Source organism: Malaclemys terrapin, chromosome 1 (genome assembly GCF_027887155.1).
Source record: "Malaclemys terrapin pileata isolate rMalTer1 chromosome 1, rMalTer1.hap1, whole genome shotgun sequence".
NCBI classification, from domain to species: Eukaryota; Metazoa; Chordata; order Testudines; family Emydidae; genus Malaclemys; species Malaclemys terrapin.
In genome coordinates, this window is record NC_071505.1 from 352,882,644 (window position 1) to 352,895,243 (window position 12,600).

Consider the following 12,600-nt stretch of genomic DNA (forward strand, 5'->3'; position numbering starts at 1 on the left):
ACACCGAGAGTCAACACAGGGGTTTGCACCATTCATAATATAGTTCTATGCATTTCCCAGTGGGGTTTGCTCAGCCTCTAAGGGGGAAGAGGGAATCGGTATGTAAACAGGCTGGAGACAAGACTGTCTCCGCTTCTGTGCTAATTATCCAGCTTCAGGAGTAAACAGTAATGAAGGGACCTTCTTTGGCTCTGGGCAGAGTCACAGGGGAATTGGCTGTTTTGTGTATTTGTGTATATTTAAAAATTATAGGTAATTAGGAAGAAAACAAGGGATAATGCGTGGAGCGCCATAGGGTATGAAACCCTGTAAATGCTTAGTGGGGATAGATATTTAGTAGACAGACAGATCTGTAGAGAGATGACTGTGGGGGGACAAAAACATTTTCTGTAAATACACAGGGCTATTGTTTTGGTATCACCAATCAGTAATTCTCATCAGTAACTACCATTCTATTGTTCAGCACCTTTCATTGAAGAATCTTGAAAACACCTAGCAAAAGAAAGTCACTTTGAACGTATCCCCATTATACAGATAGGTAAACTGGGGCACAGGGAGTCAGGATTTGGCCAATGTCACACAGAGACTGAGTGTGAGGATGGCAGGCAAATCTCGGAATTGTGACTTCCTTGCTGTAACCACAGTCTGTCCCTCACGCCAGAAGGGAAATGGACTCCTCCTCTGGCAGAGACTGGTCATTTTGTGGATGAGCAGAGCCTGAGTCTGCATGATCCTCTCATGGTGAATCTGAGGCTTTCTGAACTTGCTGGAGTTTGTGAGCTCCCCACTCTTGGGAAGGATGAACTACAGGTGTCCATTTCGGCTCCCACTCAGAGACCTGTTCACAAATCACAGTCACTGGGATTACTTCAGGGGAACAGACTTAGTAAAAGCAACACTAATTAAATGTTCCTGGGGATAGTGGCCTTGTCTTCTCCCCAAAGATGCCATGGAAAAAGGGTCAACCTATAGACAGGATGGAGACTGGATTAGTGTTTGCACTGGGTTTGTTCTTGCCCTCTCTCTTCATTTCCTCCCAGCCTCTCGCCAGTGGAACTGAAATTTAATGTTTTAGGTTCAGTCAGACTTCCCAGGACTGTCCCAGCTTTGGGGCACTTTGATTCCCATAGCTGAACACTTTGCCTGCTTATCGGGTGAATCTGGGGTATTTTTCCTATACAGAGCACCTGAGCTTTTAAGTACTGGAAAGACATTGAACAAATTTTCCCATCTGTACTGAACAGGGGTGCTGTATCCACCGTCATTCAAGTTACTAACACTCTGTAGCTGGCAACCATCGTTTGACCTTCATCTGTAGCTATGGGAAAAGGGGCATAGGACCTGATTTCTTTTCTGTATCAATACAGTCATAGGATTGAAGGTCAGAAGGGACCGTTAGATCATCCAGAATGACATCCTGTATAAATGCGCCATTACATTTCACCCATGTACTCCTGTGTTAAGCTCCATAACTATAGTATGATTAAGACCTGGTCTACACAAGGATTTTACATCATCATCTAGTGTGACCCCTGCCAGGATGCAGGATTTTTTGCATCTAAACCATCCTAGACAGTTGACTATCCAGCTTTTTTTGAAAAGCCTCCAGTGAAGGTGCTTCTACGACCTCCCGAGGCATCTGTTCCATTGTCACCTAATTTCAATGTATAGAAACATGTTAGAAAAGTATGTATATGGTAATTGGGGCCATTCCATGTTAGGTAGTCTTCCAGCAGCTCCAATTGGCCTGGAGCAGCGAACCGAGGCCAGTGAGAGCCGCAATCGGCCGGTCTTATGGACGCAACATGTAAACAAACCGGCCCGAACCCGCCAGGGTCTTTCCCTACACTAGCGGCATCCCTATTTGGGGAACACTGGTTTAGAGCTTTGAAATGTAGACTTGTATAGTTAAAGAATTGGAAGAAGAGAGTGACTCTTGTAGTCTGCTTACATATAGTGAGATAGAGCTGAACCATGTAACCAAATGGTTCCTGTGTAAGGCTGTATTCTGTTAATTCAAAGATCAAAAGGAAATATTATTGGGTAAAAATTGGGTGTAATAATATCATTGTCTATATGTCTCTTTAAAGTTGTGGCAAACTGTCTATAAACTGCTTAGTGGATAATTATGTTACGTTAATGCAGGTAGATAATTACTGGTGATGTTTAGGAAATATAAGGTTACTTCAGAAGTGTATTGTTCACCTAAGGACTGTTGTGCTGCCCTGGAACTGTATAAAGGGCTCCTGGGACCATTTCCTTTTTATTTCAGATCTGCTTAAGCTTCATCAGGGAAAGCTAGAGACACAAGATTGTGGTCTCCAGTTACACCCTAGATCTCCCTGATATTGAATACTTTGACATTGGACAATAACCTATGGACTAAATTTAGAAGGAACTCTGTGCAACTCTGAAGCCCACCATCTCTACTATGAAACTGAATTAAGAACTCTATTCATGTCTGTATGTATAATGATCTTTTAACCAATACTCTCATTTCTTTAGTTTTTTTTTTTTAATAAATCTTAATTCGGTTAATAAGAATTGGCTGTAAGTGTATATTTGGGTAAGATCTGAAATATTCACTTATCTGACCTGGGAGCTGATGTGACAGTCCTTTGACGTTGATAGAGCATTTTAAAGTATAGAACTATAGAAGATTAGGGATTGAAGAGACCTCAGGAAGTCATCTTTTCCAACCAGTGCTAAAAGCAGGACCAAATCTACCTAAATCATCCCAGCTAGGGTTATGTCGAGCCGGGCCTTAAAAACCTCTAATGATAGAGATACCATCGCTTCCCTAGGTAACCCATTCCAATAGTTCGCCACCCTCCCAGTGAAATACTTTTTCCTAATATCCAATCTACACCTCTCCCACTTCAACTTCAGATCATTGCTTTTTCTTCTGTCCTCTGCCACCATTGAGAACAGTCTCGCTCAGGGGTCGGCAACCTTTCAGAAGTGGTGTGCCGAGTCTACATTTATTCATTCTATTTTAAGGTTTCGCATGCCAGTCATACATTTTAACATTTTAGAAGGTCTCTTTCCATAAGACTATAATATATAACTAAACTATTGTTGTATGTAAAGTAAATAAGTTTTTTAAAATGTTTAAGAAGCTTCATTTAAAATTAAATTAAAATGCAGAGCCCCCCAGACCGGTGGCCAGGTGCCAGGCAGTGTGAGTGCCACTGAAAATCAGCTTGCATGCCGCCTTCTGCACGCGTGCCATAGGTTGACTACCCCTCGTCTTGCTCTAACCTCTTTGGAAACCTCCTTCAACTAGTTGAAGGCTGCTATGAAATCTGCCTTACCCTTCTCTTCTACTGACCAAATAAGCCCAGTTCCTTCAGCCTCTCCTCGTAAGTCATGTACCCCAGCTCCGTGATCATTTTTATTGTCCTCCAATTTATCGACATCCTTTCTGCAGTGGAGGGCCACCAAACTGGACATAATACTCCAGATAAGGCCTCACCAGTTCCAAATAGAGGGGAATAATAATTTTCCTCATTCTGCTGGCAAAGCTCCTACTAATGCAGCTCAATATGCCTTTAGCCTTCTTGGCAACAAGGGCACACTCTTGACTTATGTGCAGCTTCTCATCCACTGTAATCCCCAGGTTGTTTTCTGTAGAACTGCCACTTAGCCAGTTGGTTTGCAGCCTGTGGCAATGCATGCAGGACTCTGCATTGTCCTTGTTGAACATCATCAGATTTCTTTTGTCCATATCCTCCAATTTGTCTAGGTCACTCTGGATCCTATCCCTACCCCTAAGGGTATCTACCTCTCCCCCAAAATTAGTGTCATCCACAAACTTGCTGAGGGTGAAATCCATCCCCTCATCCAGATCATTAATGAATATGTTCAACAAAACAAGCCCCATCACCGACCCCAGGGCACTCCGCTTGATAAAATCATAATCATACTTGAATCGTCTATCTTGGTGGAAACCAAACGCGGGATTGCTGTAAGCGAACTGTATTTTGTTTTCTGTGTAATCAGTAAATCATTGTGAAAGCTGTTCTGTTGCTGGCTTGGGAAATACAAGTGTTAGAATAACCACCCATTTGGGTCAGCTCCAGTCTTTTCAGTTTGCCCTAATTGGTTAAACTCACTGTGGGCCGCCCTGGAAACCCAGGCACAGGATGTTAAAAGAATGTTTTAATTTGGAGAGCACAAGAGACACCCACATTCAGGTGACCACACCATATCCTACCTCAGTGACCATGAGAACAATCATACTGGGTCAGACCAAAGATCTTTCTAGTTCAGTATCCTGTCTTCTGACAGTGGCCAATTCCAGGTGACACAGGGAAGGAAAAGAACACGTAATGTCCACCAGCACCCATTCCAAGCTTCTTGCAAACAGAGGCTAGGGTCAACTCCTCTGCCCATCCTGGCTACTATCCATTAATGGACCAATCGTCCATGAATATCTCTAGTTCATTTTGGAACCTCGTTATAGTCTTGGCCTTCACAACATCCTGTGGCAAAGCGCTCCAGAGACTGACTGTGAGTTGTGTGAAAAAATACTTCCATCCATTTGTTTTAAAACTGCTACCTATTAATTTCATTGGGTGACACCTAGTTCTTGTGTTATGAGAAGGACTAAATAACATTTCCTTATTTACTTTCTCCACACCAGTCATGATTTTATGGACCTCTCTCATACCCCCCTCTTAGTCATCTCTTTTCCAAGCTGACAACTCCCAGTCTTTTTCATCTCAAATCACACCGAAATTGTTTGATATCCCTAATCATTTCTCTTGCCCTTCTCTGTACCTTTTCTAATTCAAATATATCTTTTTTTGAAATGAGGCAATCAGATCTGCATACAGTATTCAATATGTCGGCATAGCATAGGTATAGATAGAGGCAATATATTTTCCCTCCTATTATCTCTCCCTTTCCTAATGATTCCCAACATTCTGTTGGCTTTTTGGACTGCCACTGCATATAGAGTGGATTTTTTGGAGAACTATCCACAATGACTTTAAGATTTTTCTTGAATGGTAAAAGCTAATTTAGACACCATTATTTTCTACGTATAGCTGGGAATATGTTTTCAATGTGCATTACTTGCATTTGTAAACACTGAATTTTATCTGCCATTTTGTTGCCCAGTCATGCAATTTTGAGAGATCCTTCTATAGCTTCTCTCAGTCTGCCTGGGACTGAAGTGTCTTGAATAGTGGTGTATCATCTGCAAATTTTGCCACCTCACTGTTTATTCTAGGGCTGTCAATTAATTTTTTTTCAACATCACCATGGAGCATACACTGGGATATGGTCAGAGCTCTCTGGGGTGTCCAAGTGCCAACTCCTGGAACCCCTGATTTCTCCTCCAGCTGGACTCTCTGCTGCAGCGATCGCCCTGCTAGCAGAGTCCTCTCTCCAGCCCTTGTGCCTGTCTCCTACCCCAGATTTCTCTGGCAGTCTCTGTGGTCTTAAAGGGCTGGACCAAAAGCTCCTCTCTCTCTTCCTTTTCTGGTGAGGATCCATTCCTTCCATGCCTGCCCCTCTGCAGAGAAATTTGAGAAAACTGTTTTTTTATCTAGAATGCAGTTAGTCCCTTCCTCTGTCCAGGCGAGATCTCGTTAGGGCTGATAGACTTTAATGACTTTTTATATATATACAGATGCCTCCTGCCCCTTAGTACAAAGCGATGAGGGAAGAGTTGAGGAAAATCCCAAAGAAATAAGGATACAGATGGTTGATACAATCAAATGTGAATGAATAGGGTTAAAATATCTGCTCAATGTGCAGTGGCAATCAAAAAAGCGAACAGAATGTTGGTAACCATGTAGAAAGTGTAGATAATAAGACAGAAAATATCTTATTGCCTCTATAAAAATCCATGCTATACCCACATATTGAATACTGAATGCAGATCTGATCACCCCATCCCAAAAAAGATATGTTGGAATTGGAAAACGTAGGAGAAGAGGTGAAACAGATTGGGACATTTCAGCTTGCAAAACAGATGACACAGGGGGATATGAGAGAGATTGATAAAATCATGACAGGTGTGGAGAAACTGAATGAAGAAATGTAATGTAATCCTTAACATAACACAAGAACTAGGTGTCACCCGATGAAATTAAGAAGGAGAAGATCTAAAACAAACAAAAAGAATTATTTATTCACAGTCAACCTGTGGACCTCTTGCCAGAGGAGGTTATGAAGGCCAAAACAATAACACAGTTGCAGTAAAATTAGGTATGTTCATGGATAGGTCAATTAATGGGTATTAGCCATGATGGGCTGGGATCATGTCCCTAGGATCTGTTTGCCAGAAGCTGTGAGTGAGAGACAGGGCATGAATCACTTAATTATTACCTGTTCTGTTCATTCCCTCTGAAGCACATGGCATTGGTCACGATCAGAAGACAGGACCCTGGGCTGGATGGAATGTTGTCTTCACCCAGTAGAGCTTTCTTATATAGAAACCATATCTATCTACCCCCTGCTGTAACCCACTAGACTCCACTCTCCCCCCAAAGCTGAGATAGAAACCAGGAAGCTTGCTGGGGTCTCTATCTCCACAGCATTAGTAATAAAGTAAGAATATACTGTGACGTTGCACTTCATATGTTTATGGAAATATGCTTATGAATGTGAATGTGTTGTAACTGGAATATGCTTTATGCAAAAGGTCTCTTGTAAGGTATCATAACAATGTTTATAAGCTACTGAATATATTCCTCCTATTTGTATGCGTGTATCATTCTTGTATCTGAAGCTAAAAATATGAAGTATAACTCTCAGGTCCTATTGTAACTCTGCAAAGTGTGGGCCATTAATGGTTGTTTAGAATCTTGATGGCTCCCAATGACCCAGACAATTGGTTGTAAATGGTTTATTTATCTGCAAACCTTCCTGTGTATGTGTGGGCCAAACCAGGAACAATGGAGACTAGGGTCTTACAGTGGCATGTGACCATGTTACATGATAGAGGAATCCATCTTAATCCTTTTACTTTTTCATTGTTGAGGCGTGGATGGGGGCCCAGAGAGATGAAAGATTCCCACCTTGTGCCAAAGCAATAAAAGTGGGTGGAGCAGGACAAAGGAGGCAGCCAGTCACGAGAAAACACCTGGTTACCACTGGAGATGTCTGCTGGATCTATCAAAGAATGTACCAGGGGGAAGTCTTGGCCCAGTCTAGGAAGTAGGCTGGTCTGTGAAAGAAATTTATTGGAACATCTTTGAGGGTGAGATACATCCTGTAATCAGTTTCTTAATATATTAGACTTAGACTTGAGTGGTTTTGCTTTATTTTGTATTTTTTACTTATGTAGTCCTGTCTCTTATTACTTGAAACCATTAAATACTACTTTTTATACTTAATAAAATGGCTTTTGTTTATTAATAAACCCAGGGTAAGTGATTAATACTTGGGGGAGCAAACAGCTTTGCACATCTCTCTATCAGTGTTATAGAGGGAGGACAATTTATGAATTTACCCTGTATAAGCATTATATATAAGAACATAAGAATGGCCATACTGGGTCAGACCAAAGGTCCATCCAGCCCAGTATTCTGTCTGCCAACAGTGGCCAATGCCAGGTGCCCCAGATGGAGTGAACGTAACAAGTAATGTTCAAGTGATCTCTATCCTGCCATCCATTTCCACCCTCTGACAAACAGAGGCTAGGGACACCATTTTTACCCATCCTGGCTAATAGACATTAATGGACTTAAGCTGAAAAGGCCTAGCCTCTTTAATCTCTCCTCATCTGGGACCCATTCCATACCCCTAATCATTTTAGTTGCCCTTCTCTGAACTTTCTCTAATGCCAGTATATCTTTTTTGAGATGAGGAGATCACATCTGTACGCAGTACTCAAGATGTGGGCATACCGTGGATTTATATGAGGACAATAATCTATTCTCCATCTTATTCTCTATCTCTTTTTAATGATTCCTAACATCCTGTTTTCTTTTTTGACCACCACTGCACACTGCATGGACGTCTTCTGAGAACTATCCACGATGACTCTAAGATCTCTTTCCTGATTACTTGTAGCTAAATTAGCCCCCATCATACTGGGTTATTTTTCCCAATGTGCATTACTTTACATTCATTCACATTAAATTTCATTTGCCATTTTGTTGCCCAATTACTTAGTTTTGTGATATCTTTTTGAAGTTCTTCACAGTTTGCTTTGGACTTAACTATCTTGAGCAGTTTACTATTATCTGCAAACTTTGCCACCTCATTATTTACCCCTTTCTTCAGATCATTTATGACTAAATTGAACAGGATTGGTCCTAGTACTGACCGTGGTGGAACACCACTAATTACCCCTCTCCATTCTGAAAATTTACCATTTATTCCTATCTTTTGTTCCCTGTCCCTTAACCAGTTCTCAATCCATGAAAGGATCTTACCTCTTATGCCATGACAACTTATTTTACGTGAGAGCCTTTAGCGAGGGGCTTTGTCAAAGGCTTTCTGGAAATCTAAGTACACTATGCCCACTGTATCCCGCTTTTCCACGTTTGTTGACCCTTTCAAAGAAGTCTAATAGATTAGTAAGAAACGATTTCCCTTTACAGAAACCATGTTGACTTTTGCCCAACAATTTTTGTTCTTCTATGTGTCTGACAATTTTATTCTTTACTATTGTTTCAACTAATTTGCCCGGTACTAATGTTAGACTTACCGGTCTGTAATTGCTTGGATCACCTCTAGAGCTGTTTTTAAATATTGGTGTTACATTAGCTATCTTCTAGTCATTGGGTACAGTAGCTGATTTAAAGGACAAATTACAAACCATAGTTAATAGTTCCACAAATTCACATTTGAGTTCTTTCAGAACATAAGAACGACCGTACTGGGTCAGACCAAAGGCCCATCTAGCCCAGTATGCTGTCTACCGACAGTGGCCAATGCCAGATGCCCCAGAGGGAGTGAACCTAACAGGTAATGATCAAGTGATCTCTCTCCTGCCATCCATCTCTACCGTCAGACAAACAGAGGCTAGGAACACCGTTCCTTACCCGTCCTGGTTAATAGCCATTAATGGATTTAACCTCCATGAATTTATCCAGTTCTCTTTGAAAACCCTGTTATAGTCCTAGCCTTCACAACCTCCTCAGGCAAGGAGTTCCACAAGTCGACTGTGCGCTGTGTGAAGAAGAACTTCCTTTTATTTGTTTTAAACCTGCTGCCTATTAATTTCATTTGGTGACCCCTACTTCTTGTATTATGGGAATAAGTAAATTACGTTTCCTTATTCGCTTTCTCCACAACACTCATGATCTTAAATACCTCTATCATATCCCCCCTTAGTCTCCTCTTTTCTAAGCTGACAAGTCCTAGCCTCTTTAATCTCTCCTCCTATGAACCCGTTCCAAACCCCTAATCATTTTAGTTGCCCTTCTCTGAACCTTTTCTAGTGCCAGTATATATTTTTTGAGATGTGTGACTTGTTATTGTTAAGTTTATCAATTAATTCCAAAGCCTCCTTCTCAAGGCTCCTTCCCCACTCTGAACTTTAGGGTACAAATGTGGGGGCCTGCATGAAACTTCTAAGCTTAACTACCAGCTTAGATCTGGTCTCCTGCCACCACTCCCAAATGGGTTAACTCCCTTCCCTGGGTAGCCTTGAGAGACTCTTGCACCAACTCCCTGGTGAACACAGATCCAACGCCTTGGATCTTAAAACAAGGAGAAATTAACCATCCCCCCTCCTTTCTCCCACCAACTCCTGGTGGGTCCAGATCCAACCCCCTTGGATCTAAAAACAAGGAAAAATCAATCAGGTTTTAAAAATAAGGCTTTTAATTAAAGAAAAAGGTAAAAATCATCTGTAAAATCAGGATGGAAAATAACTTTACAGGGTAATCAAATTTAAAGAGCCCAGAGAAACCCCCTCTAGCCTTAGATTCAAAGTTACAGCAAACAGAGATAAACACTCTAGCAAAAGGTACATTTACAAGTTGAGAAAACAAAGATAAATCTAACACCCCTTGCCTGGCTGTACTTAGAAGATTGAAATATGAGAGACTTGTTCAGAAAGATTTGGAGAGCATGGATTGATGTCTGGTCCCTCTTAGTCCCAAGAGCGAACTCCCCCAAAACAAAGAGCACAAATAAAAGCCTTCCCCCCACCAAGATTTGAAAGTATCTTGCCCCCTTATTGGTCCTTTGGGTCAGTTATCAGCTAGGTTACCTGAGCTTCTTAACCCTTTACAGGTAAAAGGATTTTGGAGTCTCTGGCCAGGAGGGACTTTATAGTATTGTACACAGGAGGGCTGTTACCCTTCCCTTTATAGTTAGGACACTCCTCTAGTGATAGTTCAATCTGTGACAATTCCTCAGATTTTTCACCTACAAAGGATGGCTCATGTTTGGGAATCTCCCTAATAGCCTCAGCCGTGAAGACTGAAGCAAAGAATTAATTTAGTGTCTCCACAATGACTTTACCATCTTTAAGTGCTCCTTTTCTATCTCAATTGTCCAGGGGCCACACTGGTTGTTTAGGAGGCTTCCTGCTTCTGATGTATTTTAAAAAAAACATTTTCTTATTATCTTTGGAGTTTTGGGCTAGCTGTTCTTCAAGCTCTTTTTTGGTATTTCTTATTACATTTTTACACTTAATTTGGCAGTGTTTATGCTCCTTTCTATTTACCTCACTAGGATTTGACTTCCATTTTTTAAAAGATGCCTTGTTATCTCTCACTGCTTCTCTTACATTGTTGTTAAGCCATGGTGGCTCCGTTTTCATTCATGTACTGTTTTTGTTTTGTTTTGTTTTTTTAATGTGGGGTATACATTTAACTTGGGCCTCTATTATGGTGTCTTTGAAATGTGTCCATGCAGTTTGCAGGGATTTCACTCTAGTCACTGTACTTTTTAATTTCTGTTTCACAGAGTGAAATAGATTTATTTGGGGTTTGGATCCCATTGGGAACTGGGTGTCTGGGTGCTGGAAACAGGCAACTTGTTGAGCTGTTTTCATTTACTTTTCTTTCTTTTATATAGGAATTATATACTTTTCTTCTGCCAGAAAACTAGACCATTAAAGTGGCAATGCCTAACAAAATCTGAAATGGCTCCCGTACATCTAGGGGTGGAAACAGTGGAGGTGAAAAGGATACAGTGACTGACAAGGAGAGGGGAAGAGAGGAATGAGCAACAGAAGTGGGGCCTTTGTGGGGAAGATGCACAACAGGGAAGGAGTCTTGTTGGAAGAGCCAGGGCAGGGGGCGGGCCTGCAGGGGTCCAGTTTTCAGTAATTAAAAAGGTTTCAAAACAGTGAATTGTACATAGACTGATTCCCCAGATTGTCATACTGACACAGCACAATAAGGTCATAAAAGGTTTTAATGTCTCTCTGACTGTCCAGGAAGTGATTCAGGAAAGGGGGCCCATCACCATGTTACCAGCCATCTCTACACAGAGGCAGGGCACCAGAATAAAATATTTACGTCCCTTTGCGAGTAAAGAGCTTGAGCAGCCTGTCCCGGATCTGTTTTGTCCTTACCCCATAGATGATGGGGTGAAGCAAGGGGGGCACCAGAAGATACACATTGGCAATGAGAACAAGGACATGTAGGGGCACTTCATGGACAAACCGGTGCGTGAGGGAGGAGAAGAATTCTGGAAGGTAGAAAGATAATATGCAACAAAGGTGGGAGCCACAGGTCCCTAAAGTCTTGAGCCGGGCATCCTTTGTGGGAAGGCTGAAGATGGCCCTGAGGATCTGGATATAGGACACGATGATAAAAAGCGCATCCAAACCTATCACAGAGAAGAGCACAAAGAGGCCGTAGTAACTACTGATGCGCGTGTCGGCACAGGCCAGATTTACCACAGCTATGTGCTCACAGAAGGAGTGGGGGATGATGTTGGTTCTGCAATATGGCCACCGCCTAACTAGGAAAGGATAGGGCAATGCACTTATGCCACAGCGCAGCACCACGGCTAGTCCAACCTTGACCACAAAAGAATTTGTCAGGATGGTGGAATGTCTCAGAGGATCACAGATGGCCACGTAGCGATCCAAAGCCAAGGCCAGTAATATCCCAGATTCCATAGCTGAGAAGCAATGAATGAAGTACATCTGGGTGAGGCAGGAATTGAAATCTATCTCCCTGGAATTGAACCAGAAGTTACTCAGCATTTTGGGCACGGTGGCCGTGGACAGGACCAGGTCGGTGACAGCCAGCATGCAGAGGAAATAGTACATCGGCCCATGGAGGCTCTGCTCCAACTTTACGATGAACAGTATAGTGAAGTTCCCCAAGATGGCTATGATGTACATGGTGCAGAAGGGGATGGAGATCCAGACGTGGGCTGCCTCAAGACCAGGAATGCCCTGCAGGATGAAGGTGGAGGGGTTGTTGATGTCGGTTGTGTTGGAGTCTGACATGGAGTAGGGGTGAAGGTGTCAAACTCTGAGGCACAAGGGTGTCACCTTCATGTACCGTACGTTCCCCTGACTTCCTGTACGTTCCCAGGGTCTAGGATGATGGTCGCAGTTCTAATGCCTGAATAGAGAGACAATGTTAATATAAGACAGTACATGCACTACTGGAGGCTGTTCTTATGGGTGAAGCAGATTGGTCGCTCTTCACACACTGAAAAATA

At 42.2% G+C, this 12,600-nt stretch overlaps 1 protein-coding gene across 1 annotated transcript; it reads right to left on the minus strand.

Annotated features, from left to right (window-relative positions):
- Positions 1 to 11,434: 11,434 nt before the first annotated feature.
- On the minus strand, positions 11,435 to 12,382 carry LOC128833598 (olfactory receptor 52R1-like). The gene has a single exon (XM_054021579.1). It carries the CDS (start codon positions 12,380 to 12,382, stop codon positions 11,435 to 11,437), a length of 948 nt encoding a protein of 315 aa, XP_053877554.1.
- Between the last annotated feature and the right edge of the window lie 218 nt (positions 12,383 to 12,600).

Bases quoted from the DNA above. Each gene is read 5' to 3' on its own strand.
- LOC128833598 (XM_054021579.1), bottom strand. From the start codon at position 12,382: ATGTCAGACTCCAACACAACCGACATCAACAACCCCTCCACCTTCATC.